At 35.9% G+C, this 26,611-nt stretch overlaps 1 protein-coding gene and 1 pseudogene across 1 annotated transcript; one reads left to right on the top strand and one right to left on the bottom strand.

The window, feature by feature from the left end:
• Positions 1-1,978: 1,978 nt before the first annotated feature.
• LOC119517307 (olfactory receptor 9G4-like) lies at positions 1,979-2,926 on the top strand. Its single transcript, XM_037813832.1, has one exon. It carries the CDS (start codon positions 1,988-1,990, stop codon positions 2,924-2,926), a length of 939 nt encoding a protein of 312 aa, XP_037669760.1. The 5' UTR covers positions 1,979-1,987.
• An 11,345-nt stretch (positions 2,927-14,271) lies between these two features.
• Positions 14,272-17,571, bottom strand: LOC119518163 (annotated as a pseudogene).
• Positions 17,572-26,611: the final 9,040 nt, after the last annotated feature.

Here is a 26,611-nt window from a genome sequence, read left to right as displayed (position 1 = left end):
TCTCTCCTTACCCCTTCAGTGAGTTGACATCTGGATCAGTGCTTCCGAAGTTTCAGATCTCATTTACCTATCTCTTCTTCTGGGAACACTTTTTGAGCAGTAGACCAGAACATATATTTTATCCATTGTTAACCTCTTTACAGGCTAAACAGGAAGAATAGTAACTGGTTCTGTCCAGGTATTTCCATTTTGACCAAACCATATTGAATTTAAATGAGCTTAATAAGTCCCAGATACAACTTCCCACATAGAAACAAGTGATATAGCACCAATATATAAGTCCAAACACTAAATGGTAGATAATGTTCTGAGTAACCATTGAGTCAGTGACTTTATATCACAATACTTTGTACATTATGCATAAAATAATTATAAATTCCTGCCAAGATAACATGATTTCAGAAAAAGATTTTAGCATCAAATGAATGATGACACAGCTATACATCTAATTGTGAATCTCCTAAGATACATGAGATTATTATAGAGACATTGATCAAATGTATAATATAGTTTGGTTGAAGTCTTGATTGGCTGAAGACAAAAGTAGTGAAACAGAAGGTTGTAAAGGTAAGTTGAAGCCAGATTACAAAGAACCTTGGGTATAGAGCTAAAGCATCTGTACTTTATAATCTAATTAGTAGATATCCATTATATGAAGAGTTAGAGATATAGGTTGGCCTTCAGGACTTCAGACTGCTTTTACTCAGTGCTATCAATCAATTTGCAATGTCTCTGAACATTAACAGATATATTTGAAAAATTAGAACACCCACATATTTCTTACAAAGAAGCCATTATACTACATTTCAAATAGAGGGATTGGGTTTGCATTTCAGTTACAATGCAAATCAACTACATTAAACATTAAACAAATCACAATCCTTTCTTGGTTTCAACTTCCTCTCACTGTCATTACCACCAGAGAGGATCTCAGCTGGCTACTGATACCATCAGTTCTAATTTGTTAATGGTAATGTTTATAAATGGATGGCTCCCTCTTACCTTCTCTGGAGATCTTGGACTTCAAGACATAATCTCTGAAGGATTCATGGTTTCTCAATACTTGACAATGGAAAGTGGTCTCTTCCTAATATTCAACATCCACAGTATCAAAAAATTCCCTAACCATGCATACAAATCTTACAACAACTACTGGAAAGTGGAAAACAAAACATTTTCAAAATAAGTATTTTTAAATCTGTTTTTAAAAGGTAAGGAAGTTCAAGTTTTCAGAACGCTATGGTTTTGCCTTTGTTAGGAGAACAATCAAGAAAAACATTTGCTTATAACAGAGGAAAAGTTGAAAGCATAAGCTTTCCATTAAGAAAATTCTAGGTTCTAACACCTGCTGCTTTCTTTACCACATCTGTGATCTTGAACACTATAAAGATCAACTATAAAGAGAAAGTCATAATATTCCTTAAATGGTTGCTGTGATAATTGAGTTAAGTATAAGACATATAACAGGTAGTCACCTACTGAACAATATATAATTCTATCATATTTACAAGTCATAGCAGGAGTGTTAGCACAATATTGGTATTCACATAAATATCAGGAAAATGCCAGACACATAACAATCTTTCAACTATATGTGAAAGGCTGCTGAAATACAAGCCAACTTTTGAGCTGGTGTTTTATATCTGTAGTCTTTACTCAATCACATAACTTGTTAGCAAGTGATTAGTAATTTTTATGAGCTTCATTATACTCAACTGTCTGATGAGTCTAAGGGGTTGGCCCCTATTTAACAGTTAATAAGTAGAAGATCTCTAATTTGAAATCCAGATTCTGACTCCTATTTCTGTGATCTACCCAAATCACAGATTAAGTTCTATAATTCTGGATAGTAAGCAATAAAAATTAAGCCTCTTAATAATTTTTGAATTACTTGATGGCTTGTTTAATTGTAACAATGGAAAAAAACACATTACACCTTATTTTTTTTTTTTTTTTCTCATCTTAATCAGGGTTTTCCTCTGAGGACATGGAAGTGGGAAATCGCACCATCCTGACTGAATTCATCTTGCTGGGCTTCACCTCGGATCGCCTGTTGCAGCTGATTCTGTTTGGAATATTTCTGATGCTTTACTTGGTAACCTTGTCAGGGAACATGACTCTGGTTATCTTAATCTGGACTGATTCTCGCCTGCACACACCCATGTACTTTTTCATTGGTAGCCTATCTTTCCTGGATTTCTGGTACACATCTGTGTATACCCCCAGAATCTTAGCCATTTGTGTCTCAGAAGATAAACGCATTTCCTTGGCTGGATGTGGTGCCCAGTTCTTCTTTTCCTGTGCTGTAGCCTACACTGAGTCTTATCTCCTAGCAGCCATGGCTTATGACCGCTTTGTGGCAATTTGTAGCCCATTACTCTATTCAGGTACCATGACCAGGTCCCTCTGTACTGGCCTTGTTACTGGGGCCTACATAGGAGGTTTCTTGAATGCTGTAGCCCACACTGCCAACACTTTCCGCTTAAAATTCTGTGGTAAAAATATCATTGACCACTTCTTCTGTGATGTCCCACCACTGGTAAAAATGTCCTGTTCAGATACCCGGGTCTATGAAAAAGTCCTCCTGGGTGTGGTGGGCTTCACAGTCCTCTCCAGCACACTTGCCATCCTCATTTCCTATTTCAACATCCTCCTGGCCATCCTGAGGATCCGCTCTGCCTCTGGGAGGCGCAAGGCCTTCTCCACCTGTGCTTCCCACCTGGTCTCAGTCACCCTCTTCTATGGTTCCATGCTCTTCATGTATTCAAGGCCTAGTTCCATCTATTCTCTGGAGAGAGACAAACTGGCTGCCCTGTTCTACACTGTGGTGAACCCATTACTCAACCCTCTCATCTATAGCGTGAGGAACAAAGATGTCAAAGAGGCTTTCAGGAAAGCAACACAGAGCATACACCCACAAAGATGAAATGTCATCATTTGTTTCTTTTTACTGAATGTTACTGAGCTTTCCAAATTGTTTTAGAGATGTTTGTAAGCCTTGCAATATTTAAATTAAATCCAACAAGTTATTCTGAAAACAATATGTTTTGTAAACCACCCTTCAATTGTTAATACTTTGTCATGATGTAAAACAATTTTAACCTAAAGTATTGTATTATTGATCATCTCCCAGGTGGTATTTTGTCTTTTGCCAGTACTTGGGTTCTTCAAAATTTATCCTCTTGCTTGTCTTTGGGAGATCTTTGGGAGAAATAAATGGAATTTGGATCTTTCTTGCATATTTGTTTTGACTTTGAAGTTTGGCAAGCAGATTGTATGCTTTTGGGAAGGCATAGAATAGTTACACTGCTAGAAACTTGATCAAGATTCTGCAATACATATTTTAAGTAAAGTATCTGTCTTAGTTCCCTGGTTGCTATGTTAAGTATCAACAAAATGTTTTGCATTAAAGAACATGAAATTTTTCTCTCATGGTTTTTGGACTAAAAGTCTTATGCTCTGCTGGGTCAGTGGCTTTCTGGAGGGCTGGTAATACTTGGGGTCCCTTGACACCCTCTGTTTCCTCTTCCCGGTTCTGTTGATTTCTAGCTTCTAGTCCTCCAAGTGGCTTTCTCTTCATAAAGTCTCCAGAACTAGTGCTTAGTCCCAACATCATTCAGTTGAGCCATAACTTACCTAAAAATAACACCTGTGGGTTTACACCAACAGAAATGGATTAAGATTAAGAACATGCTTTTTTTCTGGGGTTTATAACCTAGTCTGCCACAGTGTCTCCTCCAAATTCCTTCATGAAGATGAAACTGCATATATAGGAAATATATCTCTAACTCATATGTATTTTACTTTAACATAATATTAGACAAGGCGCTTGAGTTGCTTACATTGTAAAAATATCACATCTTTTTAGCATTGTGTATCAGTGTAAAGACTGATCTTGGAGCATTCCACAGTACTGTCTTTCAAGGAGCAACATTATATATAACTGCATTAGGGGAAAATAAGAACAAGTGGAACAAAAGGAAACATATAAATAAAGGAAAACTCACTCACTGTAGACCCAATGATAGTTTTTGTCCACCAGAAGAATTTATGAAGATGGTTACAATTCAATAACTAGCATATATCAAATTTTTAGTAGATATTTATTCAATAATCTCTACAACACTGCAAGTTAAGAATTACTATATTTTACAATGAGAAGCTGGAAGCTCAGGAGTAGGAATTTAGTTGTAGAAATTTCATAGCTATTTCTGTAGTGAGCACATTCACAAAATGAGTCAAAAATAAAATTTTAGCACAAATAATTATACTAGCACTGACATTTCTGATCTTTTGTTCCACTTGCATGTATTTTCTAATACTTCATTGCTGTCCCTTCTTTCATCAAAAATTCTTAACATTCCTTGTTCTCATATCACTACAGAAGCCTGAGAGTCCTTGCATAGAAGTATTTGGGTATATTCTCCCAATCTCCATGTGCCGGTTTGAATGTGTTGTGTCCCCCAAATGCCATTATCTTTGTAGTCTTGTGGGACAGACGTTTTTGGTGCTGGTTGGACTTGCTTGGAATGTGCCCCACCCAGCTGTGGGAGATGATTCTGATGAGATGTTTCCATGGAGGCATGGCCCCACCCATTCAGGGTGGGCCTTGATTAGTGGAGCTATATAAATGAGCTAACTCGGGGGGAGAAAACTGAGTGCAGCTGGGAGTGATGTTTTGAAGAGGAGCAAGCTTGCTAGAGAGGAACGTCCTGGGAGAAAGCCGTTTTGAGGCCGGAGCTTTGGAGCAGATGCCGGCTGCCTTCCCAGCTAGCAGAGGTTTTCCAGATGCCGTTGGCCATCCTCCAGTGAAGGTGCTGGGTTGCTGATGTGTTGCCTTGGACACTTTATGGCCTTGAGACTGTAACTGTGTAGTGAAATAAACCCCCATTCTATAAAAGCCAATCCGTCTCTGGTGTTTTGCATTCTTCAGCATTAGCAAACTAAAACAGATTTTGTTACCAGAGAAGTGGGGTGCTTTTGCTGCTGAGTTTGCAAATGCCAAACATGTTGGAACGGCTTTTTAAATGGATAAGGGGAAGATTCTGGAAGACTTGTGAGGAGCTTGATAGAAAAGGCCAAAACTGCTTTAAAGAGACTGTTTGTGGAAATATGGACTCTAAAGATACTTCTGATGAGGACTTGAGCAGAAATGATGAATGTGTTGTTGCAAACTGGAAGAAAGGTGATCCTTGATTTAAAGTGGCACAGATTTTGGCAAAATTGAGTCCTGGTGTCGGATGGAGGGAAGAATTTGAAAGCAACAATCTGGAATACTTAGCTGAGGAGATCTCCAGACTACATGTGGAGGACGTACCCTGGCTTCTCCTTGCAGCTTATAGTAAAATGCGAGCAGAGAGAGATAAACTTAGAACTGAACTCTTGGGTTCAAAGAAACCAGAGGCTGATGGCTTGGAGGATTGCAGGCTTCCAGGGGGTGGAATCCCAGAGGCTACAGCCCAACGTGAGGATGTGACCAAATGTGGAGCCCAGCCACCTTTTCAGTGTAAGCCAAGATTGGAGATGGAATAATCCAGAAGGGATTTGTGGAAAGTCCTATTGTCTGATGGCTTTGACCCCTGTGTGCTTCATGCAAAGCCAACAGAATTTTTGTGAGATCTTTATAGACAGAGCCATTGCCGGTCTGGACTGGAGGAGACAGACAAGGAAAAAATTAAAGGAAAAATCTCTTCAAAGACAGAGCCATGGAGGTTGAGGTCTGGAGTCAGGAGGTCTTGGGCTGGGAGAGCGGAGCAGCCCACATGCATGGAAAGGGTGAGTTTGCCCTGGAGGTCGAGGGCGGGAATTAAAGGTATCACACCTTTTTATGCCATTGGAGAGCTGCAGGCTAATAAGTGCCACCTTCTGGACAGGACAGAAAAAACACAAAGTCTAGAGGCCTTACACAAAAGTCTGACAACCTGATAGGTCTCATCCTCAGGAAACATCATACTGATTACACCACCTTTCTGAGATGTGGGCCTTTCTGGTCTGGGAAATTCTGATTGTGGTTGATCATATCTGAATAAACTCTCCTCAAAAAAAAAAAATAAAATAAAATAAAAATAAAGAGATTCCATACAGGCAGGACAAGAATCAGAATAATAAAAGTTGAAAAATTCTGTACAGGTAAACAGAAGCTATGATAGAGGTCTAGAATAAGTTGAACTAATTGTTGAAGAACAGATGGAGAACAAAGTCAACCAACAAGAAAACCCTAGGTAAAAGAGTGAAAACAATATCTAAAATAAACTAATCAAGGAAACCAGATGTCTAGACAACAACAAAAGATTATGAGTCACACTAGGACAAACAAAGATATGACCCAGTCAAAGAAACAAACTAGCACTTCAAACAAGATACAGGAGTTAAAACAACTAATTAAAGATCTTCAAATAAACATGCTAAATCAATTCAAAAATCATGTCAATGAGTTGAGGGAGGAAATGGCAATAGAGTTGAAAGATATAAACAAGACATTGGGTTAACAAAAGGAAGGAATAAAAAGTTTGGAAAAAAACAAATGGCAGAACTTATGGGAACAAAAGGCACAATAGAAGACATGAAAAACACAATGGAGACTAACAACAGTAGATTTCAAGAGACAGAAGAAAGGATTAGTAAACTAGGGGAGAGGACATCTGAAATCCTACACACCAAAGAGCATATAGGGAAAAGAATGGAAAATATAAGCAGTGTCTCAGGGAGTTGAATGACAACATGAGGCACATGAATACATAAGTCCCATGAATATATGAGTCATGGGTGTCTCAGAAGGAGAAGAGAAGGGAAAAGGGACAGAAAGTATAATGGATGAAATAATCACTGAAAATTTCCCATCTCTTATGAAAGATATAAAATCACAGATCCAAGAATTGCAGCATGATACTCAGAAGAGAATAGATCTGAAAAGACCTACTCTAAGGCATTATTAATGAGATTGTCAAATGTCAAAGACAAAGAGAAAATTTTCAAATCAGCAAGAGAAAAGTGATCCATCTAATATAAGGGAAGCTCAATAATACTAAATGTGGATTTCTCATCAGAAACCATGGAGGCAAGAAGGCAGTTGTATAATATATTTAAGATACTGAAAGAGAAAAAAACAGCTAGCCAAGAATTTTATATCTGTTAAAACTGCCCTTCAAAAATGAGGAAGAGTTTGAAATATTTTCAAACAAACAGACACTGAGAGAGTTTATGAACAAGAGACCTGCTCTATAAGAAATACCAAAAGGAGAGCTACAGGCTGAAAGGAAAGACAGGGAACAGAGGTTTGTGGAAGAGTGTAGAAATGAAGAATATCAGTAAGGAGGGAGAGAGAAAGACAGAGAGAGAGAGATGACACACAAAATACAAAATGCAAAATGATAGATGAAAATACTGTTTTACAGTAATAACAAAATGTAATGGATTGAACTCCGCAATTAAAAGACATAGACTGGCAGAATGGATTAAAAATCAGGACCCATTTGTATGCTGTCTACAAGATACTCCCTTTAGACCCAAGATAAAAAATAGGTTGAAAGTGAAAGGTCAGAAAAAATATTTCATGCCAACAACATGCAAAGAGTGGTGCTAGCCATACTAAGATCAGACAAATTAGACTTCAAATTTTAAACAATTAATATTGACAAAGAAGGACACTATGAATTAATAAAAGGGAGAAATCATCAAGAAGACAAAATAATCATAAATATTTATGCACTGAACCAGAGTGCCCAAAATACATGTGGTACACAGTAACAACAATGAAGGGAGAAGTAGACACCTCTACAATAACAGTTGGAGACTTTCATATGCTTTTCTGATTAATGGATAGAATATCAAGACAGAGGATCAATAAGGAAGCAGACATTTTATATAGTATAATAAATATGCTAGATTTAGACATTTACAGAACACTATACCCACAATGGAAGGATACGCATTTTTTTCTCAAGAGCTCATGGATCATTCTGTAGAATAGAAAACATGTTGTGTCACAAAGCAAGTCTCAAGAAATTTAAAAAGATTAAATTTTTATAAAACAATTTCTGAGACCATAATGGAATGAATTTAGAAATCAATAACAAGGAGAAGACCAGGAATTTCACAAATATATCAAGGTTAAGCAACACATTCTTAAAACAAGTGGGTCAAGGAAGAAATTATAAGAGAAAGTAGTAAATATCTTGAGGCAAATGAGAATGAAAACACAACTACCAAAATTTGGAGGATGAAACAAAGGCAGTGCTGAGAGGAAAATTTATTGCCCTACATGCCTATGTTAAAAAGAAGAAAGTGCAAAATTGAGGAATTAATTATTCACCTGGAGGGACTAGAGAAGAACAGCAAACTAATCCCAAAGCAAACAGAAGGAAATAAAAAAAGATTAGAGCAGAAATAAATTAATTTGAGAACATGAAAACAGTAGAGAGATTCAACAAAACCGGAAGTTGGTTCTTTGACAAAATCAGTAAAATTAACTAATACTTAACTGGTCTGCCAAATAAATAATAAATAAATAAATAAGAAAGTAAACAGAAATAAAAATAGAGAAAAGGTGCAAATAAACAAAATCAGAAATGGGAGAGTGGACATAACTACTGACATCCCAGAAATAGAGATAATGAGAGTATACTATGAGCAACAATTGCTAATAAACTAGAAAACACAGATGAAATGGACAACATCCTAGAAAAGAATAACTACCAATATTGACTCAAGAAGAAATACATGATGTCAACAAACCAATCACAAGTAGGGGGGTTGAATCAATCATCAAAAAGCTCCCCAAAATGAAAATTCCAGGACCAGATGGCTTCATATTTGAATTCTACTAAGCAGTCAAGAAAGACTGTAAAAATCCTGCTCAGCCTTCAAAAAAACTGAAGATAAGGGAAAGTTACCTAAGTCATTCTATGAAGCCAACATCACCCTAATAATACCAAAGCCAGACAAAGATAATACAAGAAAAGAAAACTACAGGGCAATCTCTTTAATGGATATAAATACAAAAATCCTCCACAAAATACTCACAAAATGAATCCAGCATCACAGTAAAAGATTTATACACCATGACCAAGTGGGATTTATTCCAGGTGTGCAAGGATGGTATAAAACAAGAAAATGAATTATTTAATACACCACATCAATAAATCAAAGAAAAAAAAAAACAAAACATATGATTATCTTGATTGATGCAGACAAGACATTTGACAAAATTCAGCACCCTTTCTTGATAAAAGCACTTCAAAGCATAGGAAAAGAAGGGAACTTCCTCAACATGATAAAAGGAATATATTGAAAACCTACAGGTAACATCATAGTAAATGGGAAAGATTGAAAGCTTTCACTCTAAGATCTTGAACAAGACAAGGTTGCCCACTGTCTCCAGTGTTATTCAATATTGGGTGGAAGGTCAACCTAGAGCAATTAGGCAAGAAAAAGAAACAAAAGGCATCCAATTGAAATAAAAGAAGTAAAACTTTCACTGTTTGCAGATGACATGATTCTATATGTAAAAAATCCAGAAAACTCTACAACAAAGGTACTAGAGCTAATAAATGAGAACAGAAAAGTGGCAGGGTATAAAATCAATATGCAAAAATCAATAGTGTTTATATACACTAGTAAGGAGCAATCAGAGGAGGAAATAAAAAATTTGCATTTACAATAGCAACCAAAATAATCAAATATTTGGGAATAAATTTAAACAAGGACATAAAAGACCTATACACAGAAAACAAAACAAACAAAAAAAAAAGCTAAAAGAAATCAAAGAACACCAAAATAAATGGATGGACATACTGTCTTCATGGACTGGAAGACTAAATATAGTTCAGATGTCAATTCTACCCAAATTGATTTACAGATTCAATGCAATACCAATTAAAATCCCAACAATTTCAACAACTTACTTTGCAGAAATAGAAAAACCAATAATCAAAATTATTTGGAAAATGAGGGTACCTGAATAGCTAAAAACCTCTTGAAAAATGCACATTACCTGTTTTCAAAACATATTACAAAGCTACTGTGGTCAAAACAGCATAGTATGGCACACACACACACACACACACACACACACACATACATACCAATGGAATCTAACTGAGTGTTCAGAAATAGACCCTCTCATCTATGGACAATTGATCTTTGATAAGCAGTCAAGTCAAAACAACTAGAAAAGAGCTGCCTCTTTAATAAATGGTGTTTGGAGAACTGGATATCCATATCCAAAAGAATTGAAGAGGACCCCTATCTCACATGTTATACAAAAATTAGCTCTAAATGTATCAAAGACCTTAACATTAGAGCAAAGTACATGAAACTTTTAGAAGAAAATATAGGGAAATATCTTAAAGATCATGTGGTAGGATGTGGTTTCCTAGACCTTACTCCCAAAGAGCAAGCAATGAAAGAAGAAAAATATTAATGGGATCTCTTCAAAATTTAACACTTCTGAGCAACAAAGGACTTTGTTAGAAAAGTAAAGTCAGCCTATGAAATGGGATACAATGTTTGGAAACCATATATAAAATAAGGGCTTAATATCCAGAATGTATAAAGAGATCCTACTACTCAACAACAGAAGACAAACAAACTTTAGAATTGCCATATGATCCAGCAACCCCATTACTAGATATATATTTGGATTAACTGAAAGCAAGTACAAGAAAGGACATTTGCACACCAATTTTTATTGCAGCATTATTCACAATTGCCAAGAGATGGAAACAGACTGTCAACAGGTGAATGGACAAACAAACTGTTGTATATACATATACATATACAATGGAATATTATGCAGTTGTAAGACAGAATAAAGTCAAGGAGTATATAATAACATGGGTGAACCTTGAGGACATTATGTTGAGCAAACATAGCCAGAAACAAAAGGACAAATATTGTATGGTGTCACTAAAATGAACTAACATTAATGAGTGAAATTTGAGAGTAAAGTTGAGATCACAGGTAATCAGGAGATAGAAGAGGATATAGATTGGGCATTTGATGCCAAAGGAGTACAGAATGTTCAGCAAGATTGACTGGAAATATCTAGGAATGGATAACACAATACTACGTGATGGTGGCACAATATAAGTACACGGACCAAAGCTAAGTGCGAGTATGGTTGGAAGAGGAAGGCTAGGGTCATGTATGACACTAGAAGGAAAGACAGAAGTTAAACACTGGGATTGTATAACTTAGCAAAACATAGGGTGGTCAGGGATGGTGATTAAATACACAAGAATGTTTCCACCTGAGGGAGAACAAATGAATGTAAACATTGTGAGGTGTTGAAAATGGGATGGTATATGGAAAAATATAATCAATTAAAATTAGAGTCTATAGTTAACAGTAACATGGTAATATATTACCATGAAATGTAACAAAGGCAATATACAAAAGCTAAATGTCAATAAAAGGGGGATATATGGGGGTATGGGATTGTTGGTGTTACTGTTGTTTCTCCTTTTTTGTTGTATCACTTTTTAAATTTTTATTTTTCATTTTTTTCCTCTTCTGTTTTCTTTGTGAAAGAAATGTAATCATTGTCATATAGATTGTAATGGTGAATGAATAAACTATGTGATTATACCAGGAACCGTTGATTGTTTACTTAGGATGGATTATATGGTGTGTGAACGAAACTTGAAAAAATAAAACAGAAATATACAAGTGCTTGAGAACATGTGGTGAGAGGTATGTACCTATTCACTGTTGGTAGAGAAGTAGAATGGTGCAGCCTGTCTGGAGGGCAGTGTGGTAGTTCCACAGGAGGACAAGCATAGGGTTGTCATATGATCCTGCAACATTGTTATTAGGTATACTTGGAAGAACTGAAAGTAGGGACATGAATGGACATTTGCACACTAGTGTTCATGGTGGCAGTATTCAATATTTTCAATGATGGAGGTGGCCTAAGGTTATATTGGCTGATGAATGGAAGGGCAAATATTATTTTCAATGAAGGAGGTGGCCTAAAGTTTTATCAGCTGATGAATGGAAGGGCAAACTGGTGGATGCACACAGTGGATATTCAATGGCTGCAAGAAGAAATGAAGTTGTGAGGCATGTAACTAGGTGAATGAACCTTGAGGACAGTATGTTCCATGAAATGAAAACTAATATTATAAATTCTCACTAATATGGACTAAATATAATGGGCAAACTCCGAGAATTGAATTCAAGAGCATAAGTTAACAGGGAAATTCTTATTGTAAAGATCCCTAGACTGCAAGCTCCTACAGCAGTCACATATATTCTTGAGTTGTTACAGTTACTTCTAAATTCTGAAATGCTGGACTCTGTGAGTAACCTTGTAATCCCCTGGAATGTTGGGTTTCTGGGTGACACCTGAGTCTCAGAGCTAGAGTTCTGCAGCTATGAAAGTTAGCATTACCCCATAAAGCAACTGTAAAAAAAAAGCTGCAAATAGATCCGACTTCAATTAGAGAGATGCATGAAACTGATCTGGTTAGGACTAAGGCAAATCAGACTAAAGAGTAAAGGACAATATTGACTGATCTTTCAAACTTCAACTTCTGTGTGAGACCAAAGGAAGAAGTGTTTATTTCGTGCAAAGTTTTTTATTTTCTGTGCCACACTATCTAATTAAACTAGTATGGTCAGTTTATTCGAACACTGTAATTACACAGAACCTTGAATAAGGACTGAGATATTGCTGGTTTTTACAGGTTAGTATGATGCCCTGATACATCCCAGAGTTATCTGGGCAGAGAATAAAAAAGACTTTGCAAAGACCCCTTGAGGACTGGGGGAAAATATGGAAATATTAAACTTCACCACCTAAGGAATTTCTGATATTCTCAAAAGGATTGGGGACTACCAATTTAGAAGGCCAAAACCTCGATTTTGGGGCTTGCCCTTATTAAATTTACTCCTGCAAAGGAGAAGCTAAGCCTGCTTATAATTGTGCCTAAGAGTCACCCCCAGAGACCCTCTTCTGTTGCTCAGATGTGGCCTCTTTCTCTAAGCCAACTCTGCAGGTAAACTCACTACCATCCCCACCTCATAGGACATGACTCCCAGGGGTGTAAATCTCCCTGGCAACATGGGACATGACTCTCAGTGATGAGCCTGGTCCTGGCATCATGGGATTGAGAAAGCCTTCTTGGATCAAATGGGGGGAGAGAAATAAGATAAAATGGAGTTTCATTGGCTGAGAGATTTCAAATGGACTTGAGAGGTCATTCTGGAGGTTATTTTTATGCATTATATAGATACCCCTTTTTAGTTTTTAGTGTATTAAAATAGCTGGAAGGAAATACCTGAAACTGTTGAACTGTAATCCAGTAACCTTGATTCTTGAAGTGCTTATATACATATATAGCTTTTAAGGTGTGAGTGTGTAATTGCAAAAACCTTGTGACTGACACTCCCTTTATTCAGTGTATGGACAGATGAGTAAGAAATAAAGAAAATTAAATAATGGTGGGGGGAGGGAGAAGGGGTATGGATGTTTTATGTGTTCTTTTTTATTTTTATTCTTATTTTAATTTTCTTTTGAAGTAAGATGATACTGTGAACCAATGATTGTATATTTTGGATGATTATCTGGTATATGAGCATACCTCAATAAACATGCATTCACAAAATAATAAACCATAATCCCATAGAGCAATTCATAAAGCCAAACCTATAGGTTCTTTAATATTTTTTCCTTAATAGAATGACATTTATAAGAGATAAAGACATTTATGAGATTATGCCTTCTGAGTTTATTTTCCACCAAATTGATTCCTGGGTGTTACTGGATCTCTGTGCTAAAGCTCTGTGGCAATTATTATATAAAAAATGGTAATAAATTTCTGCAATGGGGATAGAAAGTGATTACTGTCATCTAGTTTAAATGATAGGAAAATATTATAAATGAATTCAATATATTTTCTCCTATTCTTAGGAAATTACAATATTGATAATTACTGTATGTATTAGTCCCCAAAAATCTAGTTATGTTAAAGAGAATGCACTGTCCTTTCATTTTAATTTTAGAAGAGGGTTCTTTCTGCTTTTAGTTTGTTTTTAATCTAATAATATGGAATTCATTCCAAATTGTTATATTTTATATTAGACTTTTATCTCTGAGTTTGCCCTAATTTTCTTTTCTTATTTTTTCTGAAATGAAATGTGTCAGAGTGGGAAAGTCTGGAATTTTAAACAATCCTTGATCCGAATAGGCCACAATGGCAGCTATGTGTGACATAAAATTATCCTGATCAATATTATGATTACATTTTCTTAGAGGCAGAGAATCTGGATTTATTTGAAGAGTTTATAGACAGCCACTTTCACATCCTTATTCCTCAGACTATAGATCATGGGGTTCAACATGGGGAACATCATGGTGTAAAATGTAGAAGTTATTTTGTCCCCATCCAGAGAATAGCTAGATCGGGGGCGAGCATATGTGTATAGAATATAGGCAAAGTACAAGGTGACAGAGATCAGATGGAAGGAGCAGGTGGAGAAGGCTCTGAGGCAGCCCTGCGTGGAGCAGATCCTCAAGATGGCAGCAATGATGAAGAGGTAGGAGGCCAGCATGAACACAGTGGGGGCAACGACATTGGAGACAGGGAGGAAGAACACCAGAGCCTGGTAACCGTCCTTCTTGCCACAAGCAATTTTCACCAATGGAAGTAAATCACAGAAAAAATCATCAATGATGTTGTCACCACAGAATTTCAAGGCAAAAATTCTTTGTATGATGATGGCAGTGTTAGAAATGCCACCAAGATATGAGGCTGCTACCAAAAATGCACATAGCTTAATGGACATTGCCTGGGAATAAAGCAGTGGTTTTGAGATGGCCACATAGCGGTCATAAGCTATGGCAGCCAACAGGTAACACTCACTAAAACCCAGTCCAGCAGAGAAGAAAAACTGAGCCAAGCAGCCAGCAAAGGAGATGCTCTTGTCTTCAGAGATGCAGGTCACTAGGATCTTTGGGGTGTAAACAGAGGAATATCAGACATCAAGGAAAGATAGATTCCCAATGAAAAAATACATGGGTGTGTGGAGCTGGGAGTCATTACAGATCAACACAATGAGAGTGATGTTTCCCACCACCATCACAGGCTATACTCGAAGGAAGACCACAAACAAAACCAGCTGCATCACAGGATCTGTGGTGAAGCCCACCAGGAAGAACTGAGTTATATTGTGTGATTGTCACTCTCCATGGCTATAAAGACTCTCACTAAGATGAGAGGAAATGAGTGTTCATAATGAAGCAATGTGCTCAATAAACTGAAAATATGCTAAATAAATGACGTCCCACCACTGGTACCTATAGAAGTATTGAATGAAATGGTCAGTACAAGTACTCATTTAATATATTTTTTTTAATTTGCATCAATTGCTAAGATTTTAAAATTGCATATGCAAATTCTGAGTTTTTAAGTTAGTTAACTGATTTTATTTTTTTCAATTTTATATTTTCAATTAAATGACAGAAGTTTAAAATTCTTATGTTCTTGTGTTTTGGTAATCTTCCTAATGTCAATTGGGTTTTTACTAAATGTGTGACATCTAATATAAAGTGTGGCTTGCTTTCCCCTAATTACTGGACTTTATACTATTTTTTAAACATTTTTTAGAGTCAGATATTTTTCTTGTGTTGTGTAAATATATTGTTATGCCAAACAGCTGTTGTAGAATCATATTCCATAATAGTATCTATGTGTGTGTGTGTGTGTGTGTGTGTGTGTGTGTGTGTGTATACACACACACACATATACATATATATATATAATACACAGTTTATTATAACAAATAATGAGTTCAGGACATAAAATTTTTTTAAATATATGTACAGAAAGAAGTGCAATGATGTGGTTATAAAGTATATGTGATAAGTTGTATTTTACCCATATCAACAATGCACACATAAAACAAAAAAATAATTTAAAGAGCCACTTTAAAATTTAAGTAAATTTGGGGTCTAGTTCTAGAATATTATATTTTTATTTTTATTATTTTCATGTATTATTATTAAGGAGTTTAATGTAATAAAAGTTAAGAAAAAGTATATGCATTAGAATATGACTCTGTGACAAATTATTCCATCTAAAATGGAAATCTGCTCATCCTCTTCAAAATTCTCTGCAAACACAACTAAAATATTCTAATAAAGTGTACACAGTAATATACTCAGAAACTTCACAATTACAATCAACTTAAGGGATTATTCCAGTCACACAAACTGCCCAACAACCCGAGTCATTTTGTAGCTAAATAAATGTAAATCCCAGTGAATATGCTTATTATTCTTTGCAGGCCCATCCATTGGGATCTAGAAAAATGCTCTGTTCATACTAGACTCTCATTAGTGGTATTATTAAGAGGATTTTTTCTGAATAAAATATAGAACAATGGAAGACTGTTCCAATTAGGTTTTGCTCCTATAACCCCCAAAGATGGCCTTATCAAGGTCAAATGAACGCCATGTAGATAAATCCAATGATCAAATTTCAGTCTTCACATTATTTGATCTATCTGTAGCATTTAACACAGTTGATCACTCTCCTGCTGGAAATGCTCTGCATACTTGGCTTTCAGGTCATCATTCTTGCTTGGTTTTCCCTCTACTTCTCTTGCTGCTTGTTCTCAGCATTATTGCCCCAATCTCTGAATTCTGAAGTGTCCCCAGATCAATCCTTGAACCTCTTGTCTCTCTACTCCATCAACATCCACTCCCTGGTGATTCCATCAGTTCAGATGGCTTTAAATATTCTTTCTTTGTAAATGAGTCTTAATTTTATATCTCCTAGCCACTTTTCTCCCCTTAACCCCAGGCCCATGAATCCCTATGCCTATTTAACACCTCTTACTGGAGGTCTACTGGGCATCTCAAGAAAAATTGAGTTCCTGACAAACCTTCACAGTCCTGCTTTTCTCTCTGACTTCCTTTGCGGTAAATGGCATTAATCCAGTTTAGAGAAAATTGTGTAATAACATTTAATATCTACTCTCTTTCTTTCACACCATCACTAATTAATCAGCAGACTCTTGGTTCTACCTTTGAAATATATCAGAACCTGACCATTTTTTTTCCTAGCTCCAAGGTTTCTACCCTAAACTAAGCCATTGTCATGTCCCACTTATATTATTGCAGAAGCTTCTGAATGGTCTACCATCTCTGTCGTCATCCCAGTTGAGATAGTTTTCAACAGGGAGCCTGAGCAGTCCTGTTAAAATTAAATCCTGTTACTTTATTGCTCTGAACTCTCCAGCAACTTCCTAATTATGTCAGAGTAAAAGCCAAAATTATCACAAAGATGCCCAAGCTCTATGATCCCTGGCCTTCATCTCTCTGCTCCTGAACCCCATTATTTTCCCATTCACTGCTTGCCATTCTCCAGCCACACTGCCCTCCTTTATCCTTCTAGAATACAAAGAGCAGATTGATGGCTTTTGCAGTTGTTCCTCCGTATTTCCAGAATGCTCATTGGAGGTATCCTCATAACTAACTCCCTCACATTTTCAGATTTTGGCTGCATATAATTTTACCTCTTTTAGAGGCTTCCCTGTCTACCACATTGTAACTGACTTCTCTGACATTTCTTGTACCCTTTTCCTACTACATTATTTTCTCCAGTACTGCTCATTTTGTTATTTTACATACATCCCATTTCTATACTTAACCTGTTTTCTTTCCCCTTCAATAAATGTACTCTTCCCCATGTGATTTTGATTGGAAACATTTATCAGTTCCCAATTTATCTCATGGTCATTTGTATATTTATTATGAGGTTACTTAGTCTGCCTATTTTAAATAAATCACTAATACAAAATAAGAAATATTTTATGAAAGGGCAAAATCTTTGAAAACATGGAATCCAAGGGAAGAAAATAGGAGTTATCTCTAAAATGAGTTGGAAACACCTGAATTCAATGTTGGTCTTAATCCACTCTGATTCTAATATTCTGTGATCCTCATAATGATTTCAGAATTTCATCATTTATAAAAATGATAGCAAAGGATTTTCAACACTTTACTCTTAGTGAAGCCCTGGCTTAGTGTTTCCTATTCATCATTTGATTTATTCCCTACAATACTCATCATAAATAGGTTAAAAGATTAATGGGCAATGATGTAAAGATGACCAAATCTAGGTTTAACAAGTAGCTAGGAATTACACAGTTAGTAAGTGGTGGCGTTTTCTCCAGATGCCTGGTACTTAACCACTAAGTCACCTCTTTCTCATATGTTAGGATTATACTGGGTTTCATAGTTCCCTCTTTCTCTGAATAGAAATACTATTTCAAACCTGAGATGATAATGCAGTGGATTCAGATGTTATCCATGGATGGGTAACTCATAAATGCAGAGTCAGAGACATATTTCCAAGTAATGTCTAAATCATCCGCTGGAAGATTTCTGTAATCTTACATTTGCACCCAGTACTGATTATGAGCATAGAAACATTTCACCTCACCTTCACCCAGGGTCAGGACACTTACCTGCAACTTTCATTCTCACATCCCATGAAGGTGCACACTGTGGATCCAGGAAACTTATAACTGCTACTTCTCCCCAGTGTACTTGATCCCTTAAGCACCTTAGGGGTTCATAGCATTGAAAGGCTCTGCAAAGGCAATTAAGTATGTGTTCTCTCATTTAGGAGACTCACTCCAAGCAAAAGAAGGGACTTAAAAAAATGATGATGATTACTATATATTGAGAAACTACTCTTCAGAAAATATCTTCCTACAATATTATTTAATTGTTAGAAAACTCTATGGAGTATGCTTGTAGTCCCCATTTAGACAGAAACATTTACCAACTGCAGTCAGTTATCTTGCCCAAGGTAAACTCAGAACTTCAGTACACTTAGGATTTCAACCCAAGATAACCCAATTATGAAACTCAAGGTGTATCCTCTTTACAATGCAAAATTTAGAGATGCATAATCTTTGACTATCTATACAGCTATGACTATAATGTTTTTTATACATCAGAGGAGGAAGCACCATCTCTCCATGTGGTGGGACGGTATTTCTGGCAAAGGAGACCATGATCATCAGAACAGAAACATATAATAGAATGGAGGGTGGAGGAAATGGCAGAAGTTTAGCAGACCAGTCAGGGGTACAGAACGTATTTTTGAAGAGAGTAGAGATGAACTTAAATGAAATCACAGAACTCTTTATGCCACACTCAGAATTGTTTATTACTCCTTGGACTTTCTGGAACTAGAAATATCTATTCTGCCTTTGCTCTTCTTAGGCAAGTACCAGAAAACCAGTCATAAATAGTCACATAATACACACTTTATTGAAATATACAGAAAATTTGTATTTCCTAACACAATAGGCTTGTGAGGGAGGCAGTTGCTGATTGAGCAGCAGATTATCTTTTATGTAAAAAAGTTATTAGGCATCATGAGTTAGACATCAGAGGCCCGTGTGATTACAAGGTCATCAAACAAGGGACAGCAGTACTGTAGTGGGGACAGAACAGTTCACAAAGATGATATGGATTAATGGTCCATCTCACTGCTCACCAGCTGTGAGATATTATAGCAGTGATTTAAGCTTTTTAAGCTTCAATTTCTTACATGCAAAAGAAGAAGAAGAATTTTAGTTGCTGCATAGGGCTTTTGTAAATATTTAAGGTGACGATGTTTTAGAACTACTTAGCAGAGGGCGTGAAACTTGGAAAACATTCCATAAATCAGCGATCCTCTAATTCGGAGATATCAAGCACCGCCTAACAAATTGCTAAAATATCAGCTCTGGGGCCTCATTCCTTACAGTTAAGAATTCATTTGATTCGGGTTTGTCCAAGGAGTCTCCTATCTGCAACATTGGTCACTGTTACTAGAATGGCAGCAGCATTATTTTATAAGCGAGGGAAGATTAAAGGAAATATTACATAAGATGGGTTTTTTGCATAATGGTATATAATTTGGGGAGAAAATATGGGCTGGTGAGCATAGATAATCAGATGGACCTGGGTTGAGTTCTAATTCTAACCATTGCTATCTCGGTCACCACTTTCATTATTTTAATCCTCTAGAGAATCACTTTACTTGTATGCAATTGAATGCATTTCTAATATATAGTAACACATTCCTTATAAGTTTTTAGGGGTATTGAAAAAATAAAGTTTATTTAAAGTCTTAGCAGACTGACATAATAATAACAGATATTAAGCATTGAGCACTTAATATTAGATTGGGTATTAATATTATATAATTGTCAAACTGTAGAATCACTATTATGCAAGACTGAAGATGGAGAATTTCATCATCTTTTCCATTTAGTATTCTCCAAAATACTCTAGTGCCTATTGATGCAGAGCTTTCTTAATAACCCCAAAAGATTCATTATGGTGCCCTACTCCATGTTCTCTTGATTTCTTTATTTCTGACTTATGATACAATCCATTAAAAATATTTGTAAATTTTTATTATGTCATATATTCCTTTTGGAAGCTACTCTATGATTAGTGTCACGAGGAAATGATCACACTTAAAATAATACATCCATTTTCATCATGTTTCTCCTGTGGTTCAAATACAGGCACCAGATTGTAAATTAAAACTTTGCTTTAATGGACTAGTTCTTTACTGGACATTCTCACAAGAGCTAACGGCAACTTGAAATTCATGGTCAGCTTTTGTCTGACATTCTCTTTAAATATACTATAAACATCCTTGCCTCCTGAAAATAAATAATCAATCTACAGAAATTCAAATTTGTTCATGTTTTGATTTGGTATTGAGTATGGAATTTTCTCTTTCTGTAGTCTGCTATTCTCTGGGGCTCTTAAGGTATTCACTAAAGCATATTCCTTTAATAATTGTTCCATGATGGCTAATCTTTTAGTTTCTATGTAAATTGCATGGTTTTTCATTGCTTTCTCTAATGCAAGTTGCAGTTTCTCTCCACTAAAAGTAAGAAATGCTGGCTCTTTTTACTCTCAGCAGTTTCAGAAACTGACATAGAGTGATGGTGGGGTATGGAATGAGGCTTTGTACCTCCTCTCATATAAACATATATAAATTGCTGTAGAATCATTATGGGAACAAATAAAATATCTGTGTGACCAATAATACCCGAATCACACACTTATCAACAATTCACCACAACACCATCATGCTAAAATTCCAACATTCAAACTAACTAGTTCCAGTTTGGATCAAACCATTTGGAGCCCAAGTGTAACAGATTTGAGGAATTCCTTATAGTTTTCCAACTTGGGGGAAGAGCTAACAAGACAATTAAACAAAGTTATTCATTGAGAAAATTGGGACAATCTTATTTAATAAGGTGCAAAAAGTTTTGTTCGGGGACTATGATACCCCATTCACAGATGCATTTAGTCATGATTGTCCTTCACATTACATGTTGCGTTTTGATGACATCAAATGAAAATATAATCTATACACACATGTATATTATGTAAACATATTCTTATATATGCATTTGAATTTTAATAAATGCACAAACACATATTTCTTTAATGTGCTGATATCTTCCATTTTCCCACATAGAGCTATTCCTATACTCTTCCATTCTGCTTTCTGCTCCAGAATACCAACATGTATGGACTGTATCAATTACATTTGGCTAATGTAGGGAGGAATTGAAATGAAGAAAAGACTAAGGTCAGACTACTGAGTCCAAGGCTCTTTCCCTGCAAAGATAGTGAGAGCCACATTTACCTCTTGACCAAAGCTACAGCTTTGGACCTTCTGCCCTCAGTACAAAATCTCTCTGTAGTTCTAGTAACTCTTTTCCCCCTTTTCCCCATGAGGCTTAGGTAACACTCTGTATGTAGCACAGGACTATTGTATTTTTTTTTTTAATTTTCCCATTTCTGTTCACATCTCTGTAAATGGTCCCTTTACTAATTCCCCTTAATTTCTCAATTTGAGTGACCTGTGTTTCCTGACAAGACTCTGATTAATATAGTAACTGGTATTTGGAATAGCCCTAGAATCAATCCCTCAAAAGCTATTTTTGGGATTAATTTGCTCACATATTTAAGGAGTATGAAAAACATCTCTTGTTGGGTAGATAGGACATGGTAATTCATGGCATGTGGTGGCATCATGATAATTTAGCTTATTATCAGCAATGCCATTTCATGAAGTGAAGGTAGAAAGCAAGGTATAGAAAGATTATTTGGTTGTGGAAAAGAATTACTACCATAACTATTGATTATAAAATGAGAGGTCTTTTGGAATGAATACTATTAATAGCCTATTATGAGTTTGAAAGGGCAATTAGAAATCTTCACCTGTAATGTTGAAGGAGTTTCTAATTTCTGGCAGTCCTTTAGGAAATATTTGTTTACATCCAAGGCAGACCTCACTGTAAGAACAGCAAAGTTACCTACTAATTGAATGTTAAAATTGTGAGATGTTTTATGGCAGGATTAGAGAATTGGTGGGATGAAAAGTTGGGACCATAAAATATGCAATAGGGATAATGGGCAGTCAAACATAAGACTAACAAAAAGAAAACTTCTGTAGAGGCAAGATCCAATCTTCCCCTTATCTGAGGGAACCAGCTTAACTCTGAATAAAAGCCTTTCAATGACTGCATTTAGGAAGTTGCTTGATAAGCTTATATAATTCCTTTCAGCATCCAACCTCACAACTCCACTTTTGCCCATACAGTGTGATTCAAATATCAACATGCCCAGATGAAGAAACCCAGCCTGCACTTAGAGGATATATACTCTAAAGAGTTACAGAATTTCAGCAATCTGTATTGCTATGGGTTGGGAAACATGCATGGGATTCATTTATCATGGTGGTAAACCAAGGAGGATGAACAATAAAACTTGATGAAGCTGAATTTATCAGCACACACACACCTGCGTATGATTCAGGAAGTAAAAGTGTTGCCTCAAATTCCTGGGAGTACTTTAAGTCTTTCTGCTAGATTGCCTCTTTGGTTCCTATAGCAAAGGTAACCAGGAGTTTTTTGACTTCTTATCACAGAGAGAATAGAATAACTTTTCTTTCTTTTTTAGGATATGTCTAACTCCCACTGTAGAAGGAGCACTTCCCAAATCTGGGTTTCTCGCTTGGTGCTGCCAATAGAAGTCAGAGGGAACCAGGATAAAGAGGAAAAGATGGTTTATTTATGCCGGCAGAAGACAGGGGAAGATTTCCCAGATCTGCCTCCTGGAAGTGTTTCTTCAATTGGTTGTTATACCCAGAGCCAAAAAGAGTCAATCATTTAATTAACAGGCAAAAAAGTGTGATAGAAGAAAGGCTTATCTATATCTGGGAGGTTTGGGGCTATCTCCCTGAAATGATTTTTTAATTGGCTAAACCCATTAGAGACAAAGGAAGTTAATCATTTTAGTTAACATGTAACAGGTTTGGAGAACTTCAGTAATTTAGTTATTTCCTGTTTTCTTCAGGAATTGGGTGACACCTGTGAAAGGTGCAAAGTTTATATTTACATATTGTTGCAGACTTTATATCTTGCTCTTTCATGAGACCGTTCTCACACCACCCCCCACCACCACCCCTGCCCACTTCTGGTTCCAAGATTACATTCAAAAGCTGCTTTAGGTTATATTCCAAGGCTAATTTATAATTTACTGATGCTTAAGTTTTAGGTTATACTTTAAAAGTTTTTGTTAGCCTACTTATGCTGAAAAGATAGTGAGAGTCACATTCATCTCTTGACAAAAGCCACAGTTTTGGTTCCCTGCCATTATATAGTCTGGAGGGAATTTGATCATTTTCACAGCTTACAGAATATTATGCTGATCCAATTTTCATGGAAGGATATATGAGTTTTCTTCTATACTTCTGCTCTGGTTCATGGGTAGTGACTAATGGGTTGACCCATTTGTCAGGTTTGTGGAATAATCAATATTGGAAAATTAATGGCAAGCCTGGGGGATGATAAGTATGTAGAAAATTCTCTGAGCATAAGCACAGACTGTGAAGTTAATTCAATTCCCATGTAAATGCCCACCAAAGGGAATCAATAAGTGGAAGATTTAATAACCATGTGGGCAAAAAGATCCATCCATGGATGTTAATCAATTGTTTCTTCATCCAATCTTGTGTTTGCTTAATTGGCCCCTGTACAAAGTGATCAGAACAGCAAGATAGGAGGTTATACATGGTTAAACAGCATGACTACTGAACTCTGCCGAGTGCCCAATTTGCAAACAGCAGAGGCTAATCATATGTCTTTAATATGCCACAGTTCTGTTGAGGTACAGCCAGTCATTTGGCAGTTTGGTTGGATTGACCTTATCCATTATGGTGAGGCATTTTTTTTTGGCCCCATGGGGGTAAACACAAATATTGTATACATGTTTTCTTTCCCTGACCATGTCATTTTTATGAAAACCAAAATTAGTTTATTTATAAAATACCTTATCTTAAACATGATATACCAACAACATAACCTCTGAAAAGGACAAATTTATTATGGAAAAGAAAGATCAATAAAGAACACAATATTTTGCTGATTTATAGCATCACCAGAAACAGATGGCTTAATAGAAAGGTTCAATTGTCACCAAAGGAGAAGTTATGCTGTCAGTGGGAAGATAGCATTCTATGGGATTTGGGTATTTAAGTTATTTTATACAGGATTTGGCACATATGTTAATAAGGGGTCAGTAGTTCCATCTCCCTTATAACCAGAGTGATTGGTATAGAAAACACAGTGTTAAAGTGGGAGTGGCCCATTCAACTATTAATCTAATAAACCTAATAAATGAAATTTTACTTCTTGACCCCACAACCTTGGGTTCATGGGATCAATAGCCCTAGTATTAAAAAAGGGATGTTTCCAATGGGGAATGCAGTCATGTTGTTGAGGAAATAGAAGCTATAATCCCCCCGGCCCTTTTGGACTTCTTGCATTGTTGAAATATCAGGCAGTCTGGAGGTTGACTTAAGGACAACCACATTTGGAACCCTGGGATTTCCGTGGGATGCCTTTTTAGAATTCTCTTTCCCAACAGACCTTGTCAAAGGCAAAAGTGTAGCAACTAAGTAAAAAAAAAATTAAAAAACAAAAACAAAAACAAAAAACAAGGGCTCATATCTCACAAGAATAAAGGTTTAGATTATGCAATAGGCAATTAACTCTGTCCAATTCAGGTGTTGGAAGACAGAAAAAAAGACAATAGTGTTGGGTTGTAGAAAACAAATTTGTGATTGCAAGCAGTGCTTGGGTTATAGTTAGGAGTTTTATTTAGATGTCATATTATTTATTGTAATTGTAGATTTTTGTCTCAGCCTGAACTAAATAGATAGTAAATACTTTGCCATCTGTTCTATATTAGCAGGCACATGCTCACTGTGAAAACAGGAACCTATACAATATGAACCATGGAATGTCAAGAGGTCTCTGTGGTTCTGAAATTCCCTCCTTATTCTTGAGGTATAGTCTGACACATCAGAAGAAGTGTTTTTATATATTATTGATTGATTATTTAATGTCCAGGGGGCATCATTACATGGAGAGGTATAAATTTAATTTTAATATATTTAATGCTCCATTTATTAACCTAATAGCCTAAACTTGAATTAAATCTTGTGTCCTATGTGTATTTTATTAATTTCATTTCCCTAGGAATTTAAAATTTAATTTAATAAATGCAGATGATTCCTTTGAGTGGTTCAAATACTTACTGAACACAAAGTGTTAATACAATGATGACAGACCACGTTGCTAAATGTTCACTTAAGCCCAAATAAAAACATAAATTCTGTAGGTTTAATTTCTTCATTATGTCTACATTTTGTGCTGTAAGTTCCTATGCTTTTTGATAAGATCATTTGTGATCTTCCCTTGTTTTAGTAACATTATCTAGAGACCTTCTTGGAATTGAGATGACATCTCAAGAGGAAAACAAACAAGAATAATCTCTCATACCACCCAAGGTTACAAGATATGGGTGCTCAAATTGTTGCTTCTTATTTGGGTAATGGAATCTCTCTTCTCCTAAAGTAAATAAAATGGGAATAATATGTCAAAAGGTTGATTTTCCTTTTCATAGTTAATCTTTAAATGTCATTATAAATGTTTAAGTTGACCCTTTTAAATATAAATTTTAACCTTTTTGCCACGTATTTCACTCAAAAATAGTTTACTTTCAATTATTACTTGGCATTAGATAGTATTATTCAGAAAAAAAGAAAGTATTAGGGGTAAATGACTTTACTTGACTATATGCTTTATCTAAAATCATGGCTATTATGAGTGAATTCATCATCTGATTATAGTGTTTACACAAGAAGAGTAGTAATAGAAAGTGTTCATTTGAGTGTCTTTGACATTTTGTAGTGCTTATTATGTATGTAGAATCAAACCAACATACAAAACATGGCATGGTCCCTACAACCAAATATCAGTTGAAAAGATAGACTAATGAGAAAATGTTTATGCTTACACACACGTATATATAAGCATAAAAATAGAGTATATTCAAAGGATAGAAATGGCTTACCTGAGAAGACTCTGATAAAATCTTCAGGAGAAAGACATTAGGGAGAAATTTAAAGAGAATATCATGTATGGTTACGATTTAAAAGATTGAGTAAGAGTTTCTAAGGCAGGAAAGTTGGAAGAAGGCATTTGGAAACAATAGAATTTGCCT

The sequence above is a fragment of the Choloepus didactylus genome, chromosome 21 (assembly GCF_015220235.1).
Source record: "Choloepus didactylus isolate mChoDid1 chromosome 21, mChoDid1.pri, whole genome shotgun sequence".
Classification (NCBI taxonomy): domain Eukaryota; kingdom Metazoa; phylum Chordata; class Mammalia; order Pilosa; family Megalonychidae; genus Choloepus; species Choloepus didactylus.
This window is presented reverse-complemented; position numbering and strand designations above follow the sequence as displayed.